This window comes from Ranitomeya variabilis, chromosome 8, assembly GCF_051348905.1.
Source record: "Ranitomeya variabilis isolate aRanVar5 chromosome 8, aRanVar5.hap1, whole genome shotgun sequence".
Taxonomy (NCBI): Eukaryota; Metazoa; Chordata; class Amphibia; order Anura; family Dendrobatidae; genus Ranitomeya; species Ranitomeya variabilis.
The window spans coordinates 120713427-120735233 of NC_135239.1; the positions used below are offsets into that span (position 1 = coordinate 120713427).

At 43.3% G+C, this 21807-nt stretch overlaps 1 protein-coding gene across 3 annotated transcripts in view; it reads left to right on the forward strand.

Moving 5' to 3' along the window:
- UCHL5 (ubiquitin C-terminal hydrolase L5) overlaps positions 1 to 21807 on the forward strand; it is a 329337-nt gene that overhangs the window by 195064 nt on the left and 112466 nt on the right. For all 3 annotated transcript variants that reach the window (XM_077278008.1, XM_077278006.1, XM_077278009.1), the window contains one exon: positions 1751 to 1814. In XM_077278008.1, coding sequence (XP_077134123.1) covers positions 1751 to 1814 — 64 coding nt within the window. The remainder of the gene's footprint in view (positions 1 to 1750; positions 1815 to 21807) is intronic.

The window sequence follows — 21807 nt, forward strand, 5'->3', positions numbered from 1 at the left end:
AAATCCGAGAGAATGGAGCCTCAATACAAAATTGTTTCAAATGATAACCAAGAAATGGGGTCATCCAGACACTGACTTGTTTGCGAGTCAGCTGAATGCAAAAGTAGATATTTTCTGCTAATTAAATCCAAATGATGCTTCGTCAAAGTAGATGCATTTGCCCACCCTTTGAAGTTCAGGCTACCCTATGCATTTTCTCAGATTCCCTTGATACCAAGGACATTGCAAAAAATCAGAACTGAGAAAAAACTATTCTGATTGCACCTCTGTGCCAAAGAGGAGCTGGTTTGCAGCATTGAACATTCTAAAAGCAGAGGTTCCTCTTATCAATGCTCCAAACCACGACCTTCTAAATCAAGGTCCAATATATCATCTGGCCCCCCAGAGTCTATGCGTAGCTTATGTGGCCTCTATTCTGAAAGATGGAGGTCTCTGTCTCATACATACCCTGCATACATACCCTGATTTTTTTTTTCTTTCCACATTGCTTTAATTCCTGTGCAGCACCTGAAGGGTTAATAAACTTCTTGAATGTGGTTTTAAAATGGTGCCACTTTTGAGTATCTTTTATCATAAAGACCCTTCGAAGTGACTTCACATGTGATGTCCCTAAAATTAAAAAAAATTGATTTTGTAAACTTTGTTGGAAAGATGAGAAATCACTGGTCAACTTTTAGCCCTTCTTACTATAACAAAGAAAATGATGGTTCAAAGATTGTGCTGATGTAAAGTAGACATATGGGAAATGTTAACTATTTTGTGTGATATGAGCCTCTGGTTTAAGGGCATAAAAATAAAAAGTTGGAACATTTTCCGAATTTTCTTTATTTGTTTCACAAATAAACACAAGTTATATCAAACAAACTTTACCGTTATCATGATGTACAATATGTCATGAAAAAAACAGTCTCCGAATCAGTGGGATCCGTTGAAACGTTCCAGAGTTATTGCCGCATAAAGTGACACTGGTCAGAATTGTTAAATTTTGGCCTGGTCATGAAGATAAAAACAGGCTTGGGGGGCTGAAGGGGTTACCATTTTGGGGTAGATACAATGTTTTGATTGCCTTTATTGCTGTGTTAAGATGGCCAAAAAACCCTAATTCAGGCATTTTGAGTCTTTATTACGCCGTTTACCCATCTGATTACATTGTTTTATATTTTGTTCAATTTTTTCTATCTCATCGATACCAAATGTGTAGCTTTTGTTTTTAATGGGGTGATTTATTATTTTGTTTGTTTTTATTGTTTTGTTTTTTTATTTATTTTTTTAAACTTTTTACTGTAATGAATAGTTTCCTTAGGGAACTTGAAACTGCGATTGTCTGTTCGATTGTGCGATACATGGCAGAGCATCAGCGCAGCTATGTGTACCAGAAAAGTGGTCCAAAATTCTAGTGTAAGAAGCTTGTTGATGGTTATAGGAAGTGATTACAGTTGTTTATTCCAAAGGGTGTGCAACCAAATTTTAAGTTGAGGGTGCCAACCACTTTGTCTGGCCCATTTTGGGGGTTTTGGGTGAAATTCTATGCAATTTGCCTTTTTTCTTTTTTTTCTTTTTTTTTTTGTGTGTGTTCCAATACACACAGGAAAGAAATATGCGTGTAACAAAGCATAATTTCAAAGGTGCCAACACTTTCGGCCATGACTGTATGTGTGAACAAGGTTAACCCATATTTCATGTTCTGCAATATGTTATTCCAATCCTTTACCTGACAATGTACCGTAATAGAATTTTTGTTTTCTTGCAGGTCCGTGCAGTCATGATGAATGGATTGCTGTTGTTAAGCCTGTGATAGAGGCACGGATGCAAAAGTAAATAGTTTTTTTATTCTAAATTTTTATCAACTTTGTCTATAAGGCCTCATTTAAGCGTCCATGATTTTTGTCGTACATAAAGACGGACCATTAGTCAGTGTTTTTTGAGTTTCATTTTGTCAAATTTTACCATTTGTGAGGTTCACGTATGAAAAAAAAAAAATTGCAAAACTTCTACAGAACATTGCAATGTTAATTGTTGACCGCACAGGGATGATACACGTATACCATCCATGTGCTGTCCATGATTTTTACGAAGCCATGGACTTGTTTGAGTAATTTTGAGCCATGACTTGGATCAAAAACTAATGTTGCCCGTGAACATATTATGAGTATGTAAACCTATAAAGTGTCACTGTGGCTGAACGAGACTCACCCCTTAGGCCTAAAACATAATACCAAAAAAGGACCTAGAGATGAAAATTATCCCAAAAGAATCATCAGACCATGCTATGATATGACGTATACATTAAAGATCCAAATAAAGAATAAGGGTATGTGCACATGTTCAGGAATTTTTGCGTTTTTTCGCAATAAAAACGCTATGAAAACGCATAAAAAACGCAAACATATGCATCCTATCATTTAGAATGCATTCCGCAATTTTTGTGCACATGATGCGTTTTTTTCCGCGAAAAAAAGCATTGCGGTAAAAAAATGAACATGTTCATTAATTTTGCTGATTTTTCGCATTTTTCCCGCTATTCTATGCATTGGGAAAAAACGTTAAAAAAAAACGTGAAACAAAGCGAAAAAAACGCATGCGGATTTCTGGCAGAAATGTCCGGTTTTTGTCAGGAAATTTCTGCAAGAAATCCTGACGTGTGCACCTACCCTAAAGGGTTTTTATCATGAAAAAATTGTATAAATTTTATTGCACATATTAAATGGCAGACAAAAATACAAGGGTACACAGGTGATAAAATAGCAGCTAAAGATGCCAGTGTTTAGATGCAGGAAAGAAATATATCTTGGTACCGTGTTAGCCAGTAGATAGAAAAATATTTAGAATTGAGAGTCCTCGGTGGTTGATACCTTTTAATGGCTAACTGAAAAAATGGTAACAAATTGCAAGCTTTCGAGACTACATACGTCTCTTCATCAGGCAAAGACTAAAACAAATTCTGAAGAATCACATATTTATGCACAACATAGTATAGAAAAAAAAAAAAAAAAAAAGGGAGAGGGGAAAAAACCATGGATAAGCCAGGTGACATGAAGCAGAATTACCATGGGTGATAAACAGTTACGTCCATAAATATTGGGCCAATTCTTAGATAAGGATTGTTTTATTGTCCTGTGATTAGGGTCTGGTTCTGTTGTGATGACCCCACATGGTCTGATGGGCAAGTTCATTAGTTGATGTAAAAAGACATAAATCCGTGTGACACATTCATTCCTGCATTTAGAGTGTCAAAGGTCATCATCAGTTTATATTCCCAGACTCTCCTGTCTTTCTGCGATTTGAAGTTACCCTTTAATACAAGTAATTTCATGTCCATAATGTTATGATTTGGGAGACAGAAATGTATTGCCACAAGTATATCCATTCTTTTTTCTCTTATTGTATGGCGATGAGAGTTCATCCTCGTTCTCAGTTTCTGCCCTGTCTCCCCCACATACAGACCCCCAGTTGGACATTTAGTACAAATGATTAGGTACACCACTTTAGAAGTGACGCAGCTGAAAGTACCTGGTATCTTGTAGTCCTGATGTGAATTGGGGATCTTTATCTTGTCCGTGGTCATTATAAATGGACAGGTTTTACATTTTTTCTGGTTGCAAGGAAAGGTACCTGCAGCTGTTGGAGAGGACAGGGAGCTCTTGACAATGATGCTTCTTAGATTTGGGGCTGCCTAAAACACAGTAGTGGGGGGTCTGGAAAAATTGCTTGTAGTCGGGCATCTTTTTGCAGTAAAGGTTGTAATTTCCGTGCAGCTCCCCTTAGTGCCTCCAGATTTGGATTGTAGGTAACTACTAGAGGTACCCGGTTATTTTCTTCTTTAGTTTTGTAATGTAGCAGGTGATTCCTTGATATTCTGGTGGCTCTTGTGATCTGATTTTCAATTGTTCTTGGATGGTAGCCCTGATTCAAAAAGGTCTTTCTGAGGCGACCAAGGTGTTCATCTCTATCCATTGGGTTGGAACATATACGATTGTATCTGATGGCTTGGCTGTAGACAATGGAGTTTTATATGTGTTTTGGATGGAAACTGTCCCATTTAAGGTATGTTGGACGGTCAATTGGCTTCTGATACAGGGATGTCTCTATTTTATTGTTCTGCAGCTTAATGATGGTGTCCAGAAAGTTAATTTCAGTGCAGGAGTAGTTGAGTGTCAAGTTGATGGTGGGATGAAATTGATTAAACTGTTCATGGAACGTCTTTAGCTGTGGTTCAGACTCCGTCCAGATGATTAAAATGTCATCAATGTAGCGGTAGTACACCAGAGGCCTGATGGGACATGAGGACAAAAAGTCGCTTTCAAGCTTGGCCATGAAAAGATTTGCATACTGTGGGGCCATTTTACTTCCCATTGCTGTGCCAGTCTCCTGTAGATAGATCTTCTTGTCAAACTCAAAGTGTTTAGATGGAAATTATTACAAAAACCGGTAATACACCAGACAGAAAAGCACATGTGGCACAACGACATCAGGCACAGAGAATATAGACAGAGTATATATTGGTTCGCTAAATTTGACCATTTGACAATTATAAAATATATTAAGAGCTAATCCTAGTATAAAGCCTAAAGCCAGATGAGCATGGGTATATAGTAACTATAGCTCTAAGAGTAAATCACCATTGCCAACTGGTCATAGATGAAAGAAAACAGTTTTTGCGAACAAACAAGCCCCTGAAGTGAAAGAGATACATACACATCAAATGAAGTGTGATAAAGTATTGCCTTAGGACATTGTGAGTACCGTCTGCAGAGATGCCGGTGAGGCCGTCGTCACACTAGCGTGTTTTACGGACGTATGAGAGGTGCAGAAAATACGGATTGCATACGGTACCATGATTCTCTATGGCCCTGCTCCTATCTGCCGTATTTTACGGATCCGTATTACACGGTCTTGTACGGCCGTAGAAAATCGCAGTATGCTGCGTTTGTCAGCGTATTGCGCAAAAAAACGCCAATGAAAGTCTATGGGGGCGAGAAAATTACGGATTACACACGGACCATGCGTGTGACTTGTGAGAAATACGCATCGGTGTTCTCTAGAAAAGCTGGCAATTCAGTGCGGTGTACAGTGAAATCACACTGACTCAATAGAATAGGTATAATAAATGTGTACAAATGGAATAGGTATATATATATATATATATATATATATATATATATATATATATATATATATATATATATATATATATATATATATATATATATATATATATATATATATATATATATATATGTCAATGAGACACTTATATTTATATTTAATTCAGCACTAGATAGCAGAAAAGCCGGTAATTCAATTGCCGGCTTTTGCTCTCTCCTTCACAAACCCCACAGTATATGAGACATGGTTTACTTACAGTAAACCATCTCATATCCCTTTTTTTATTACATACTCCTCTTTACTAATGTAACAAATGTGTGTGTGTAAAATTTTGAAGCTCTAGCTATTAAATTAAAGGGTTAAATCCCGGAAAAGATTGGCGTGGGCTCCCGCGCAATTTTCTCCGCTTGAGTGGGAAAGACAGTGACAGGGCAGATATTAATAGCCTAGAGAGGTACCATGGTTATAGGCCCCCCCTGGCTAAAAACATCTGTCCCCAGCCACCCCAGAAAAGTCACATCTGGAAGATGCGCCAATACTGGGACATAGCCTCTCTCTTCCCACTCCCGTGTAGCGGTGGGATATGGGGTAATGAAGGGTTAATGTCACCTTGCTATTCTAAGGTGACATTAAGCCAGGTTAATAATGGAGAGGCGTCAATTATGACACCTATCCATAGGGCCGGCTCCAGGTTTTTGAGGGCCCCGGGTTTTTGAGGGCCTTCTTACATGAGTGATAGCTATTGTAAATTCTACAATACCATACAGCAGAGGGGTTTTATATAAGTCAACCCCTTATATGCCAATTATGCGAGAGCGATGCACGAGCCTTGCATTGCATCACCCGAAACGTCCGTAGTGGTACTGTGCAGTGTATATATACAGGAGGAGTTGCACTGTGCAGTGTATATACGTCAGCAGCCACCCAGGCTCCCAGCACCTGTATATATGTCAGCAGCCGCCCAGCCCAGGCCCCCAGCACCTGTATATATGTCAGAAGCCGCCCAGCCCAGGCCCCCAGCACCTGTATATATGTCAGCAGCCGTCCAGGCCCCCAGCACCTGTATATACTTCAACAGCCGCCCAGCCCAGGCCCCCAGCACCTGTATATACTTCAACAGCCACCCAGCCCCCAGCACCTGTGCTGTATAGATACAGTATATACATATTCAGGACAGGTGCTGGGGGCCTGGGCTGGGCGGCTGCTGAAGTATATAATATACTTCAGCAGCTCAGCTGCAGCCACCCAGCCCAGGGCCACCCCAGCTCACCCAGACAGTCAGAATACAGCGATATTGCACTCACTCAGGCGCGCATGGGTAGGAAGCTCCTCTGGAATCTGCCTTATATGTTCAGCGCTGCAGCCAGGGGCGGGAGAGCAGAGCAGGAGAATGTGCTCTCTCCGCCCACAAAGGTCACGCTGCGTTCTTAACCCCTATGTGCTTGCGTGCACTGACTGAGATGCCAGCTCCCGCTGCCCGCACTTGTAAAACCGCCGTGCCCGCAGATTTAAAAGGCCGGCGGCAGAAAAAACAGCGAGCAAGCGGCCAGATGTATCCCAGACAGCGTGAGTGGGCCCCCCGTCTCGTCAGGGCCCCGGCACTTGCCCGGGTGCGCCGGGTGCTGATGCCGGCCCTGCCTATCCATTATTAATCCAATAGTATGAAATGGTTAATAAAACACACACACACATTATTCAAAAGTATTTTAATGAAATAAAGACACAGGGTGTTTTAATATTTTATTAAACTCTCAATCCACCTGAAGACCTTGTCACCTGAAATAAATGTAAACAAAACAAACAACAATATTCCATACCTTCCGTCATTCAGTCTTGTCCCACGTTGTAAATCCATCTGAAGGGGTTAAAACATTTTACACCCAGGAGCTCTGCTAATGCGGCTGTGCTCCGGTCTGTAAAACTTTGTGAATGAATGGAATGCAGGGGAATATCCTGTAGTTACCTCGAGCTGCGGTGATGCGCCCTCTGCTGGATGAACTCATATGAACTCGAGCCTGGGAACTTTTCTGAAAAAAATGGTTCCTTCCAAGCCCTGCCGTGCACCTAAACAGTTGTTTTCTTCCACATATTGGGTATCGGTGTACTCAGGAAAATTTGCTCCATAAAATTTGTTGTGCAATTTCTCCTGTTACCCTTATGAAAATGCAAAATTTAGAGCTTAAAAAGATTTATCTGGGAAAAATGTGATTTTATTTTTTATTTTCGTGGCTCTACGTTATTAACTTTTGTGAAGCACCTGCGGGGTCAAGGTGCTCAATGCACATCTAGATAAGTTCCCTAAGGGGTCTTGTTTCTAAATTGGTGTAACTTTTTGGGGGTTTTGACTGTTTAAGCACATCAGGGGTTCTCCAAACGTGACATGGCATCCGCTAATTATTCCAGCAAATTTTACATTACAAAGAGTCAAATGGTGCTCCTTCCCTTCCGAACCCTGCTGTGCGCCCAAACAGTAGATTTCCACCACATATGGGGTATCTGCATGCTCAGGAGAAATTGCACAACAAATGGTATGGTCCATTTTCTCCTGTTACCCTTGCAAAAGTAAAAAAAAAAAAAAGTAGGTCTAAAGGAAATTTTTTGTGAAAGAAAAGTAAATGTTTATTTTTATGTTCGCCAAATTTCCATTTCTTTTCACAAATAAACCCAAGTCATATCAGAGAAATTATACCACTATCATGAAGTACAATATGTCACGAGAAAATGGTGTCAGAATCACCGGTATCCATTGAAGCGGTCTAGAGTTATGACCTCCTAAAGTGACAGTGGGCACAATAGTAAAAATTGGCCTTGGTCAGGAAGGTGAAAATAGGCTTCGGAGTGAAGGAGTTAAGGACTGCTCACAAAAACATTCAGCAAAGTCTTCTGTTCTTTTAGAGACAGTGTCAAAAGTACATATGTCAATGGATATCCATTGTTTAGAATATTTTTTCTTTGAGAGCCATTACTGGAGCACATTTTTTTGAAAATATTTAGGTAACAGCTTGAACTGTTTTCTGGCATATTATTTGAGACAGACATACCGTACTTTGTAATCACCAAGGTTGGACTCACTAAACTGAATATCTTTCAGCTTACCTCCTTCATTCAAGCTTAGTGTTCTGGTGTGCTGTACATACTCCTACTGAGTGTGTGACACTACCGCCAGCCAGGACACAATTCTTAGGTTGCAAATTTTGAAAATCCTATTTATGTAGAAGTTGTATACTTTATAGTTGTGTACTCTTTCATATTGGCAAGAACCAGCCTCTTATGGACATGAGTTTACTTACTGTTAACTGGCATAGACACAATATCGTTCCTGACAGGCATAACTGGGCTCACTTCATCACTATTATAAGAATTTCACTTTATCCTCTATAGATTTATTTAATTCTTTGCCTGGCTTAGAATCGTGAGAATACATGAAACCTTTTTCTCTAACTAGAGATTTAGTTTTTCTAGCCATTCTATTGCTAATGTTAAACTCCTTTTCTATTGTTTTGCATGTCCAACTATTTGGTAATGTAATTAGTATCATGAAAGTGTTCTCTTCGGCTGAGAGTGAATTTAAATATTTCTTTAAAGGGAACCTGTCAGCAGATTTTGCTGCTATAAGATGCGGCCACTGCTTTTCAGGGCTTATCTACTGCATTCTATAATGCTGTAGATAAGCCCCCAGTCTGACCTGAAAGATAAGAAAAATAAGTTTTATTATACTCACCCGGGGGCGGTCCGGTCCAATGGGTGTCGCAGGTCCGTGTCCAGCGCCTCCCATCTTCTTGCGATGCCGCCCTCCTGCTTGCTTCATAGGCTCCCCGGCATCGCGTTCCTGCGCAGGTGTACTTATCTTTCCTGTTGAGGGCAAAGTAAAGTACTGCACTGCGCAGGCGCTGGGCCTCTCTGACATTTCCTGGCACCTGCGCACTGCAGTACTGTGCTGTGCCTCAACAGTACGCCATAAGCGAGAGGCCAGGGAGCCTGTAAAGCAAGCAGGAGGGCGGCATCGCAAGAAGATGAAAGGCGCCGCACCCAGACCTGCGACACCCATTGGACCGGACCGCCCCCCGGGTGAGTATAATAAAACTTATTTTTCTTGTCTTTCAGGTTGGATCAGGGACCTGTCTACAGCATTATAGAATGCTGTAGATAAGCCCTGAAAAGTAGTGGCCACAATCTTATATTGGCCAAAACAGCTGACAGGTTCGCTTTATTTTTAAATATTTTTATTTAATTTTTTACATTTATTAAAAGACATAATCCCCATCCCGTTCCTCCCTTGTTAACCATGGGAAGGGGGAAGGAAGCAATAAAATTAGAGAACTCAAACGCAGACAGGTTTCTCCAATTAACAGTGTAACAAGGTTACAATATTACAATCTACTTCTGGACAGGTATAGTACTTAATTGTAAGTAACAAAAGAAGTAAAAAAAAGTGTAAATGTACTGGTCATAGGACAGGTTTGCTTTAAGCTACAGAATGATCCCTGGGTCAGTCTCGTTTTTTTCCTTCATCTTCTACGGTTTCACCTACCAGTTCTTGGGTCAGTTTTTCTTTTGGTTGCATTTTCTAATTTTCTTTTGCAATAACCTGGAAAATGCATTTTTTTTTTGCAATAGGTGAATCTTCGTTGTTAGAAAGTGATTTATTCAAATACTTTATTGGTAAATCAGGATTTATAAACTCTACATCCATGTTTGAAATTCCAGGTTCTTTCAAATTTTATGCCTGTATAGTATTTTCTCTTTTGCAAGTTGCTTTCTGCAACGGTCACCTATTTTCATACCTGCTTTGATTGAAGAATTTTCCTCAAACTTCCAGTCTTGTACTGCTGTTTATTTTCTTCAAAAGGATTGCAACAGTATATACTAAAATCCATTACGAGTTTAGAAGTACCAGCCATTGCTGTGTGAGAAAGAAACCAAACAGTTAAATTTGAGTAATAAAAATGAAGATTTCCTGTACTCTACACTGTGTAGTAACGGTTAGTTTTACCTAAAGTCAGTATTAATACTAAAAGAAAAACATTAAACTTAATAACTACGAATGCAAATGCACTGAAACTGAACACACCAACCCAATGTGGAGAGGAAGACCATGGAGACTAAATGCATCCTGATAGGACTGTTGGGAGCGAAGGGGAGATTGACCAGGGAAATGAAGTGAGCCATCTTGGAGAATCGGTCCACCATGACCCAGATGATGATGTAACATTCAGAAACGGGCAAGTCCATGATGAAATCCAAGGCAACGAGTTGTCAGGCTTGTTTCTGTGAGTCTTGAAGACACAAAAGAGCACAGTGAAGTCAAAAATACTCTGTTGTAAACAAAAAATCACAGTAATAAGCGAGTGCTAGTCAAAAGATGGAAAAAACAGGGTATTTAGTTGATACTTTTTTTTGCAAAAAAAGTGTACTAAGCTGCTCCACCAATCGTCAAGGTATACCCATATAGAGCAGTCCTAACTAATGTATATAATCCCTATCTGATGTATTTAAAAACCTGGTCATCTGTATAGTACCTGTATAAGCAGGGTTCAGAGAGGGAATATCCATGTGGACATGCTGGATGGAACAGCTTTGATGCAAATGACCCATAAGGAGTGGTGGACTCCCCAGTCTTGTAGAAACAGGAGAACAATTATAGAACCAAAAACACATGGACTACTTGCACATTGAACAAGTCTGTAGGAACCTGTTCACACACCACCAAGAAACTTGAAGACACAAAAGAGCACAGTGAGGTCAAAAATAATCTGTTGTAAAAAAAATCACAGTAATAAGCGAGTGCTAGTCAAAAGATGGAAAAAACAGGGTATTTAGTTATGTTTTTTTGCAAAAAAATGTATACTAAGCTGCTCCACCAATCGTCAAGGTATACCCATATAGAGCAGTGGAGCGCTTAGTATACATTTTTTTGCAAAAAACGTATCGACTAAATACCCTGTTTTTTCCATCTTTTGACTAGCACTCGCTTATTACTGTGATTTTTTTTACAACAGAGTATTTTTGACCTCACTGTGCTCTTTTGTGTCTTCAAGTTTCTTGGTGGTGTGTGAACAGGTTCCTACAGACTTGTTCAATGTGCAAGTAGCCCATGTGTTTTTGGTTCTATAATAGTTTTTGTGAGTCTTGTTTCTGGTGCACAGAGAACAGGAGGTTACAAAGTCCCGAACATGTTTTGATACAAAGGCCAGCAGAAGCGGCGAGCAATCAGCTCAGTAGAATTGCCTATGCCCACATGGCCGGCCTGCTTCGAAATGTGTCCCCAGGACATCATTCTCCTAGCAAAAGGAACAAAGGTCTTGCCTGGAGGGAATGTCTTTTAAAAGAACAGTAGTCAAATCAACATCCCTAGCCGGGTTAATGATGTGTTGTGATTCTTCCTCAGAATCAGACACCTCAAAGGATCAATACAAGTCATCTGCTTTGAGTTGCATTTCCGTCCTGTGGAAAAGAATATTAAAGTCGAAGCAAGCAAAGAGTGCCCACGTGACTTAATGAGAGGATTTAACAGTTGGGTGAATTACAGAAAGCTTAAAATTCATATGATTCATATATATAATTACTGTACAGCTGGCACCTTACAGTAGATGGCACCATCTCAATGGCCAGAAGTTCACAATTCCCCATATTATAGTTTTGATCTGCCAGAGAAAGCAGCTTGAGGAAAAAGCCTAAGGTGACACACTTCCCTGAATACGTTTTTTTTGCAGATGGACTGCCCTACCACCCACAGAGGAGGCATTCACTTCCAGGAGAAATTACTTGTTAGGATTGGGGTGGAGCAGCACAAGAACTTGCGCAAAGGCCTCTTTCAAGTTTTGGAAGTGCTGATTAGGCCATTTCAAACCAGAACTTGCATTAGCCCCCTGCTTGATGGGTGCCATGAGGGACAATAAGTGAGGAATAAATTGCCTGTAGAAGTTGAGGAAAACCATGAACCACTTAATGGCATGCAATCCTTGAGGAAGAGGCCAGGAGAAAACAGCAGAAAACTTCTCAGGATTCATTTTGAGGCCCTGGCTGGAAACCATGTAGCCAAGGAATAGCAAGGAGGAACTTTCAAAGACACATTTGGACAACTTGGCAAACCAGTGGTTCTCCCGTAGATGCTGCAGAACATGATGGACATGTTTTCTATAGGTATGAAAATCAGGGGATAATATCAGGATGTCGTCCAAATACACAACCGCATAAACAGAGGAGGTCCCAAAAGATTTTGTTTAACAAATTCCTGAAACAGGGCGGGTGCATTGCACAGACCAAAGGGCATGACGAGATACTTGTAGTGACCATCACTAGTATTTAACGCCGTCTTCCACTGGTCACCCTTGTGGATCCCGATCAAGCAATAAGTCCCTCATACATCCAATTTAGTGAAAATCTTTGCCACACAGATCAATCAAATAGTTCAGAATCCAAAGGCAGGGAATACATGTTCTTAATGGTGATTTTGTTAAGGCCCCGATAGTCAATACAGGGACGAAGGGAGCAATCCTTCTGTCACAAAAAAGAATCCGGCAGGAGAAGAGGACTTAAGGATAAATCCTGCGGCTACATTTTCTTGGTTCTACTTAGTCTCTGGTAGAGCTAGGGTATATACTTGACGCCGGGGGTGGAGAGTTGCCAGACTGAAGGTCGATTGGACAATCGTAAGGTGGAGTGGCAAGACCTCTGTCTTCTTTTCACAAAAGATTTAATTATCAAAGGTGTCCAAATATAATCAATCAATGGCACTTTGCATCAATGTGAAATCTAGAACCCTAGTATAAGTAAACCCAGGGGAATGAAGCGATTCATTTAGGTAAAATATATCGTTTTTAATTAATATTAAAAACAAAGTACATGAACAAAGGTAAAAAAACAGTGCATCACAGGGTAGACACCAGAAACCTCCAATAAATTGAGACCTGTAATTGTAGGAATATGTTACCAAGATGAAAACTATACCATTCTCAGAAAAAGGGGGGTGAAGGGAAAAAATGGGGGGAGATATAAGTGTGGCAATAGCAAAATCAGTAGGAATAGCTACAAGTCTAGTTAGACAGTTTATCTGTCATTTGAAGTAAAGTGCCTAGTGCTAGAATTTCAATGCCCTGAAACAGCGTTCCTCACACTCCCTGATGATATCCTGTTAGAGAAGGTACATGTACCAAGTAAATCCGAATCTCACAGTACATCTAAAAAATATAGTAAATTTGTGTAACCCTGTAGCGTATAGGCTAGTATCCAACAGTGAGAAGGGGAAACATATAAAGATAGACCATTTAAGTGTCCAGAGGTAGATAGGGAAACATTCACCTTGGAGAGTCTGGGGATGCCCCCAGAAGAAACTAGCGGCGAAACGCGTGTCGAGCTTAGGGAGACACCACTTCAGACTCTCCAAGGTGAATCAGTTTCCATATCTGCCTCCAGTTATAGTGCACTTTTCCTCTCCTACTGCCTTCTTAGTATATCATCCATTCTGAAAAATACCGTGTTTGTCGGATTATAAAACACACTTTTTTCCAAAAAATTTGAAAATGGGGGTGAATCTTATAATCCGAATGTAACTTCCAAATGGGGATGGCTGCTGTGGAACGGGGTCCTAGCAGGCAGGGTTGCTGCTGTAGGAATCTCGCGGTGGCAGGACTGGAGCGATACTGTGGACCCCCTGGCTTGGAGGAGGGAGTGTTCTGCGATGCAAGGCTGCAGCAGAATCTTGGGAGCAGAGATCTTAATCTGCGCATGTGCTGCCAGTGGCCAAAGTCCACCACAGTAGGAGATAATGGGAAGTGCGAGGACTCCGACATTTTCTTCAACCTCGGAGGCCTCTCGTCGCCGAACATCCCCTCCTACCAGCCTGGGGTCCCCAGCATCGCCCCACTCCTGCCACCACTGCCAGCTTCCTGCAGCAGCGACCCTGCCTCCTGAGACCCTGCACTTTTTTTTTTTATTTGTTGTGAGGTGGAAATAACAAACAGTAATTTTTAACAGTAACACCCCACCTTTTAACAGTTCCCCCACCTCACGTATCCCCCCTACCCAATCTATTATGGTAAACGGCATCACGCTCTCTCCCGCTCCTGAAATCCGCTGCCTCGGGGTAACTCTTGAGTCTGCCCTGTCCTTCAAACCTCACGTCCAAGCTCTTGCCACCTCCTGTCGCCTCCAACTCAAAAATATTGCCAGAATCCGTTCCTTCCTCAGCCCACAATCTACCAAATCTCTTGTGCATGCTCTCATCATCTCCCGCCTTGATTACTGCAACACCCTCCTCTGTGGCCTCCCCGCTAACTCTCTTGCACCACTCCAGTCTGTCCTCAACTCTGCTGCCCGCCTAATCCACCTCGCTACTCCCCTGCTTCTCCCCTCTGCAAATCCCTCCACTGGCTCCCAATCCCCCAACGAATCCAGTTCAAACTACTAACACTGATCTACAAAGCCATCCACAACCTGTCCCCTCCCTATATCTCTGAACTAATCTCCCACTATCTTCCCTCAAGTAATCTTCGTTCATCCCAAGACCTCCTACTCTCCTCCACACTTATTCATTCCTCACACAATCGCCTCCAAGATTTCTCCCGAATATCCCCCATCCTCTGGAATTCCATGCCTCAACACATCCAATTATCCACCACCCTGGGATCCTTCAGACGGAACCTGCATCTCTTCAGGAAAGCCTACAGCCTACAATAACCAATCCGCTGCCTCACCACCGCCAGAGCCGCCGCTGCCTCACCCCTACCTTCTGTCTCTTCCCCACTATCCCATAGAATGTAAGTCCGCAAGGACAGGGTCCTCTCCCCTCTGTACCAGTGTGTCACTGTAAACCTGTTTACTGTAAATGATATCTATAACCCTGTATGTAACCCCTTTCTCATGTACAGCACCATGGAATTAATGGTGCTATATACAGTGCCTACAAGTAGTATTCAACCCCCTGCAGATTTAGCAGGTGTACACATTTGGAATTAACTTGGCATTGTGACATTTGGACTGTAGATCAGCCTGGAAGTGTGAAATGCACTGCAGCAAAAAAGAATGTTATTTCTTTGTTTATTTTTTTTTTAAATTGAGAAAAGTTTTTTCAGAGGGTCATTTATTATTCAACCCCTCAACCCACCAGAATTCTGTTTGGTTCCCCTAAAGTATTAAGAAGTAGTTCAGGCACAAAGAACAATGAGCTTCACATGTTTGGATTAATTATCTCTTTTTCCAGCCTTTTCTGACTATTTAAGACCCTCCCCAAACTTGTGAACAGCACTCAAACATGGTCAACATGGGAAAGACAAAGGAGCATTCCAAGGCCATCAGAGACAAGATCGTGGAGGGTCACAAGGCTGGCAAGGGGTACAAAACCCTTTCCAAGGAGTTGGGCCTACCTGTCTCCACTGTTGGGAGCATCATCCGGAAGTGGAAGGCTTATGGAATTACTGTTAGCCTTCCACGGCCTGGACAGCCTTTGAAAGTTTCCTCCCGTGCCGAGGCCAGGCTTGTCCGAAGAGTCAAGGCTAACCCAAGGACAACAAGGAAGGAGCTACGGGAAGATCTCATGGCAGTGGGGACATTGGTTTCAGTCAATACCATAAGTAACGTACTCCACCGCAATGGTCTCCGTTCCAGACGAGCCCGTAAGGTACCTTTACTTTCAAAGCGTCATGTCAAGGCTCATCTACAGTTTGCTCATGATCACTTGGAGGACTCTGAGACTGACTGGTTCAAGGTTCTCTGGTCTGATGAGACCAAGATCGAGATCTTTGGTGCCAACCACACACGTGACGTTTGGAGACTGGATGTCACTGCATACGACCCCAAGAATACCATCCCTACAGTCAAGCATGGTGGTGGCAGCATCATGCTGTGGGGCTGTTTCTCAGCCAAGGGGCCTGGCCATCTGGTCCGCATCCATGGGAAGATGGATAGCATGGCCTACCTGGAGATTTTGGCCAAGAACCTCCGCTCCTCCATCAAGGATCTTAAGATGGGTCATCATTTCATCTTCCAACAAGACAACGACCCAAAGCACACAGCCAAGAAAACCAAGGCCTGGTCCAAGAGGCAAAAAATTAAGGTGTTGCAGTGGCCTAGTCAGTCTCCTGACCTTAACCCAATTGAAAACTTGTGGAAGGAGCTCAAGATTAGAGTCCACATGAGACACCCAAAGAACCTAGATAAATTGGAGAAGATCTGCATGGAGGAGTGGGCCAAGATAACTCCAGAGACCTGTGCCGGCCTGATCAGGTCTTATGAAAGATGATTATTAGCTGTAATTGCAAACAAAGGTTATTCCACAAAATATTAAACCTAGGGGTTGAATAATAATTGACCCACACTTTTATGTTTAAAATTTATAAAAATTTAACTGAGCAACAAAACTTTTTGGTTTGTAAGATTTATGCATCTGTTAATAAATCCTGCTCTTGTTTGAAGTTTGAAGGCTCTAACTTATTTGCATCTTATTAAACCTGCTAAATCTGCAGGGGGTTGAATACTACTTGTAGGCACTGTAAATTAATAATATAATAATTCTTGCACGACTTGTTTTGTTTTTTGCTTTTTTTTATGGCATTTACGCTGAAGGATAAATCAATAGTTTTAGGGTTTGTTTGTTTTTTAGTGTGGCTAAGGGTACTGTCTCACAAAACGATTTACCAACGATCACGACCAGCGATACGACCTGGCCGTGATCGTTGGTAAGTCGTTGTGTGGTCGCTGGGGAGCTGTCACACAGACAGCTCTCCAGCGACCAACGATGCCGAAGTCCCCGGGTAACCAGGGTAAACATCGGGTTACTAAGCGCAGGGCCGCGCTTAGTAACCCGATGTTTACCCTGGTTACCAAAAAAAAAAAAAACAGTACATACTCACATTCCGGTGTCCGTCAGGTCCCTTGCCGTCTGCTTCCCGCACTGACTGAGTGCCGGCCGGAAAGTGAAAGCAGAGCACAGCGGTGACGTCACCGCTGTGCTGTGCTTTCACTTTACGGCCGGCAGTCAGTCAGTGCGGGAAGCAGACGGCAAGGACCTGACGGACACGGGAATGTGAGTATGTACTGTTTTTTTTTTTTTTTTACATTTACGATGGTAACCAGGGTAAACATCGGGTTACTAAGCGCGGCCCTGCGCTTAGTAACCCGATGTTTACCCTGGTTACAAGCGAACGCATCGTTGGATCGGTGTCACACACACCGATCCAACGATGACAGCGGGAGATCCAGCAACGAAAGAAAGTTCCAAACGATCTGCTACGATGTACGATTCTCAGCAGGGTCCCTGATCGCTGCTGCGTGTCAGACACAGCGATATCGTATGGATATCGCTGGAACGTCACGGATCGTACCGTCGTAGCGATCAAAGTGCCAATGTGAGACAGTACCCTAAGACTTCATATAGAGGTGAGTTAATTCGTTCAAGGTTTTGCAAACTTTTTTTTTTGCAATTTGCATTGTGTGAATTCAACAAAATTGTTGCCGGCTGCACTGAACAAGGATTACTGTTCACACAAAATCATGGTCAATTTGGTATGCAGTGCAGTGAACATGTCAATTGGCACATGAACATGCATCATTAACCCCTTTCTGACATCTGACGTACTATCCCGTCGAGGTGGGGTGGGCCCGTATGACCACCGACGGGATAGTACGTCATACGCGATCGGCCGCGCTCACGGGGGGAGCGCGGCCGGGTGTCAGCTGCATATCGCAGCTGACATCCGGCACTATGTGCCAGGAGCGGTCACGGACCGCCCCCGGCACATTAACCCCCGGCACACCGCGATCAAACATGATCGCGGTGTACCGGCGGTATAGGGAAGCATCGCGCAGGGAGGGGGCTCCCTGCGGGCTTCCCTGAGACCCCCGGAGCAACGCGATGTGATCGCGTTGCTCCGAGGGTCTCCTACCTCCCTCCTCGCCGCAGGTCCCGGATCCAAGATGGCCGCGGCATCCGGGTCCTGCAGGGAGGGAGGTGGCTTACCGAGTGTCTGCTCAGAGCAGACACTTGGTAAGCCTGCACAGCAGATCGCAGATCTGGCAGAGTGCTGTGCACACTGCCAGATCAATGATCTGTGATGTCCCCCCCGGGACAAAGTAAAAAAGTTAAAAAAAAAATCCCCACATGTGTGTAAAAAAAAAAATAAAAAAAATATCCTAAATAAAGAAAAAATATATATATATATTATTCCCATAAATACATTTCTTTAGCTAAATAAAATAAAAAAAAACCATAAAAGTACACATATTTAGTATCGCCGCGTCCGTAACGACCCAACCTATAAAACTGCCCCACTAGTTAACCCCTTCAGTAAACACCGTAAGGAAAAAAAAAAAAAAAGAGGCAAAAAACAACGCTTTATTATCATACCGCCGACCAAAAAGTGGAATAACACGCGATCAAAAAGACTGATATAAATAACCATGGTACCGCTGAAAACGTCATCTTGTCCCGCAAAAAACGAGCCGCCACACAGCATCATCAGCAAAAAAATAAAAAAGTTATGGTCCTGAGAATAAAGCGATACCAAAATAATTATTTTTTCTATAAAATAGTTTTTATCGTATAAAAGCGCCAAAACATAAAAAAATTGATATAAATGAGATATCGCTGTAATCGTACTGACCCGACGAATAAAACTGCTTTATCAATTTTACCAAACGCGGAACGGTATAAACGCCTCCCCCAAAAGAAATTCATGAATAGCTGGTTTTTGATCACTCTGCCTCACAAAAATCGGAATAAAAAGCGATCAAAAAATGTCACGTGTCCGAAAATGTTACCAATAAAAACGTCAACTCGTCCCGCAAAAAACAAGATCTCACATGACTCTGTGGACTCAAATATAGAAAAATTACAGCTCTCAAAATGTGGTAACGCAAAAAATATTTTTTGCAATGAAAAGCGTCTTTCAGTGTGTGACAGCTGCCAATCATAAAAATCCGCTAAATAACCCGCTATAAAAGTAAATCAAACCCCCCTTCATCACCCCCTTGGTTAGGGAAAAATAAAAAAATAAAAAAATGTATTTATTTCCATTTTCCCATTAGGGTTAGGGTTAGGGCTAGAGTTAGGACTAGAGTTAGGACTAGAGTTAGGACTAGAGTTAGGACTAGAGTTAGGACTAGAGTTAGGACTAGAGTTAGGACTAGAGTTAGGACTAGAGTTAGGACTAGAGTTAGGACTAGAGTTAGGGCTAGGGTTAGGGCAAGGGTTAGGGCTAGGGTTGGGGCTAGGGTTGGGGCTAGGGTTAGGGCTAGGGTTAGGGCTAAGGTTGGGGCTAGGGTTGGGGCTAGGGTTGGGGCTAGGGTTAGGGCTAGGGTTAGGGCTAGTGTTACAGCTAGTGATAGGGCTAGGGTTATTGCTAGGGTTAGGGCTAGGGTTGGGGCTACAGTTAGGGTTGGGGCTAAAGATAGGGTTAGGGTTTGGATTACATTTACGGTTGGGAATAGGGTTGGGTGTGTCTGGGTTAGAGGTGTGGTTAGGGTTACTGTTGGGATTAGGGTTAGGGGTGTGTTTGGATTAGGGTTTCAGTTATAATTGGGGGGTTTCCACTGTTTAGGCACATCAGGGGCTCTCCAAACGGGACATGGCATCCGATCTGAATTCCAGCCAATTCTGCGTTGAAAAAGGAAAACAGTGCTCCTTCCCTTCAGAGCTCTCCCGTGTGCCCAAACAGGGGTTTACCCCAACATATGGGGTATCAGCGTACTCAGGACAAATTGGACATCATCTTTTGGGGTCCAATTTATCCTGCTACCCTTGGGAAAATACAAAACTGGGGGCCAAAAAAATAAGTTTTGTGGGAAAAAAAAAGATTTTTTATTTTCACGGCTCTGCGTTGTAAACTGTAGTGAAACACTTGGGGGTTCAAAGTTCTCACAACACATCTAGATAAGTTCCTTGGGGGGTCTAGTTTCCAATATGGGGTCACTTGTGGGGGGTTTATACTGTTTGGGTACATCAGGGGCTCTGCAAATGCAACGTGACGCCTGCAGACCAATCCATTTAAGTCTGCATTCCAAATGGCGCTCCTTCCCTTCCGAGCTCTGTCATGCGCCCAAACAGTGGTTCCCCCCCACATATGGGGTATCAGCGTACTCAGGACAAATTGGACAACAACGTTTGGGGTCCAATTTATCCTGATACCCTTGTGAAAATACAAAACTGGGGGCTAAAAATCATTTTTGTGAAAAAAAAAGAATTTTTATTTTCTTTCTCGCTTCATTGGGGGACACAGGTAACCATGGGTGTATGCTGCTGTCACTAGGAGGCTGACACTATGCAAATAAAGAAGAAGTAACTCCTCCCCGGCAGTATACACCCTCCGACAGGCACCAGGCAACTCAGTTTTTGCTTAGTGTCTGTAGGAGGCGGACCTGGATCTAACACCAGATCCGCATTTCTTTTACAGGGATTTGTTGTTTGTTTTTAATCATTTCCCCTTTCTTTTTCAGATACTTTCTTCAGGGTAACAGGGTGCAATTTTCTCACCCTGTCTTCCCCACTTTGAGCGACCGAGAGAGCAGTGTGGTATCACCCACATCGCACCCTCTCGGACCCGCTGGGCAGGACTTTGTCCCCTGTCACCCATTTGGGTGTTCAGGGTGACCTTTCTTCGGTGGCTAGTCCTGCCCGTTACCCCTCCTCATCCCTCTCCTCGGAGCGGGCTGAGAGGAAGACGGCGGTCACATCCAGTGACCCTCTCCCCCTGTTGAGGGGTCGACGCCGTCTTCTGCGCCGGAGAGTCGTGGCGCGGGAAGGAGGACTACTTCCAGGACCCTCTATCTACCAGGGATCCTGATGATTCCTCATCTGCAGGTAGGGAATCTTCAATCAACGAAATCCCCCCCCCACCCCCACCCATACTCTGCCCAGCGGCGATCTCCTCTTACCATAGGGGAGCATCTGACAGGGAAGTGCGCTGCATATTCGGGCGTTGAGACCACGTAGGAATGGGAGCAGGAAGGCTGGCATCTTTTCCCTCTCCTTATTCAAACTTGCAGGCTCGTTCGCCCGCCATTTCTCTCTGCCTCATGTTTTTGCTTTCTTAGCGCTTGAGCGCCCTCTGATGGTGGCCGGAATTAGTGCGGCCGGGATGTGCAGCGTCTCCCTGCTTTTCCCTTTCTTGCCGCTTGAGCGCCCTCTTGTGGCGGTCGACGGTATAGCGGCCGGATTGCTTTCAGTTTTACAGGGGGCGTTCCTTCTTTCCCCCCTTCGGTCCTGTGCACGCCCACAGCGTCGCACTTTCTCCGTGCTCTTTTCTCCTGCTCCCTGTCAGCGTGTCAGCGTCTGCTCATCGCGTGGGACACAGGATTTCTCGGGGGAACACAGGCACCTGCGGTTACCGCTGTCTTTCACCAGGCTCAGCGCTACCTTCTACTCCACCTGGCAGTATTCTCTGGGGACAAGGTAATATCCACCTATGTCCGACCCCACCCCGGCCTTTGCCCCTACGGCCATCCATTACGCCTGCGCTCACTGTAAGAGAAAGTGGGTTTCAGGTCAGCCATCTCCTTTCTGCCCGTCCTGCGTTCCTCCCACCATGTCAGCTCCCCTGGAAGCTTCAGGGTCCCGGGACGAGTGCACCCCCCCTCCCCCGGAGTGGGCTGTTGCTATGTCTCAATCTGTGTCCGACCTGACTAAGGTTTCTCAGTCCCTGGTCCAGGCACTTGAACGCATCCCGCTTCTCTCTAATGCCACCAGTGCCACGAACGCCTCTCACTGCG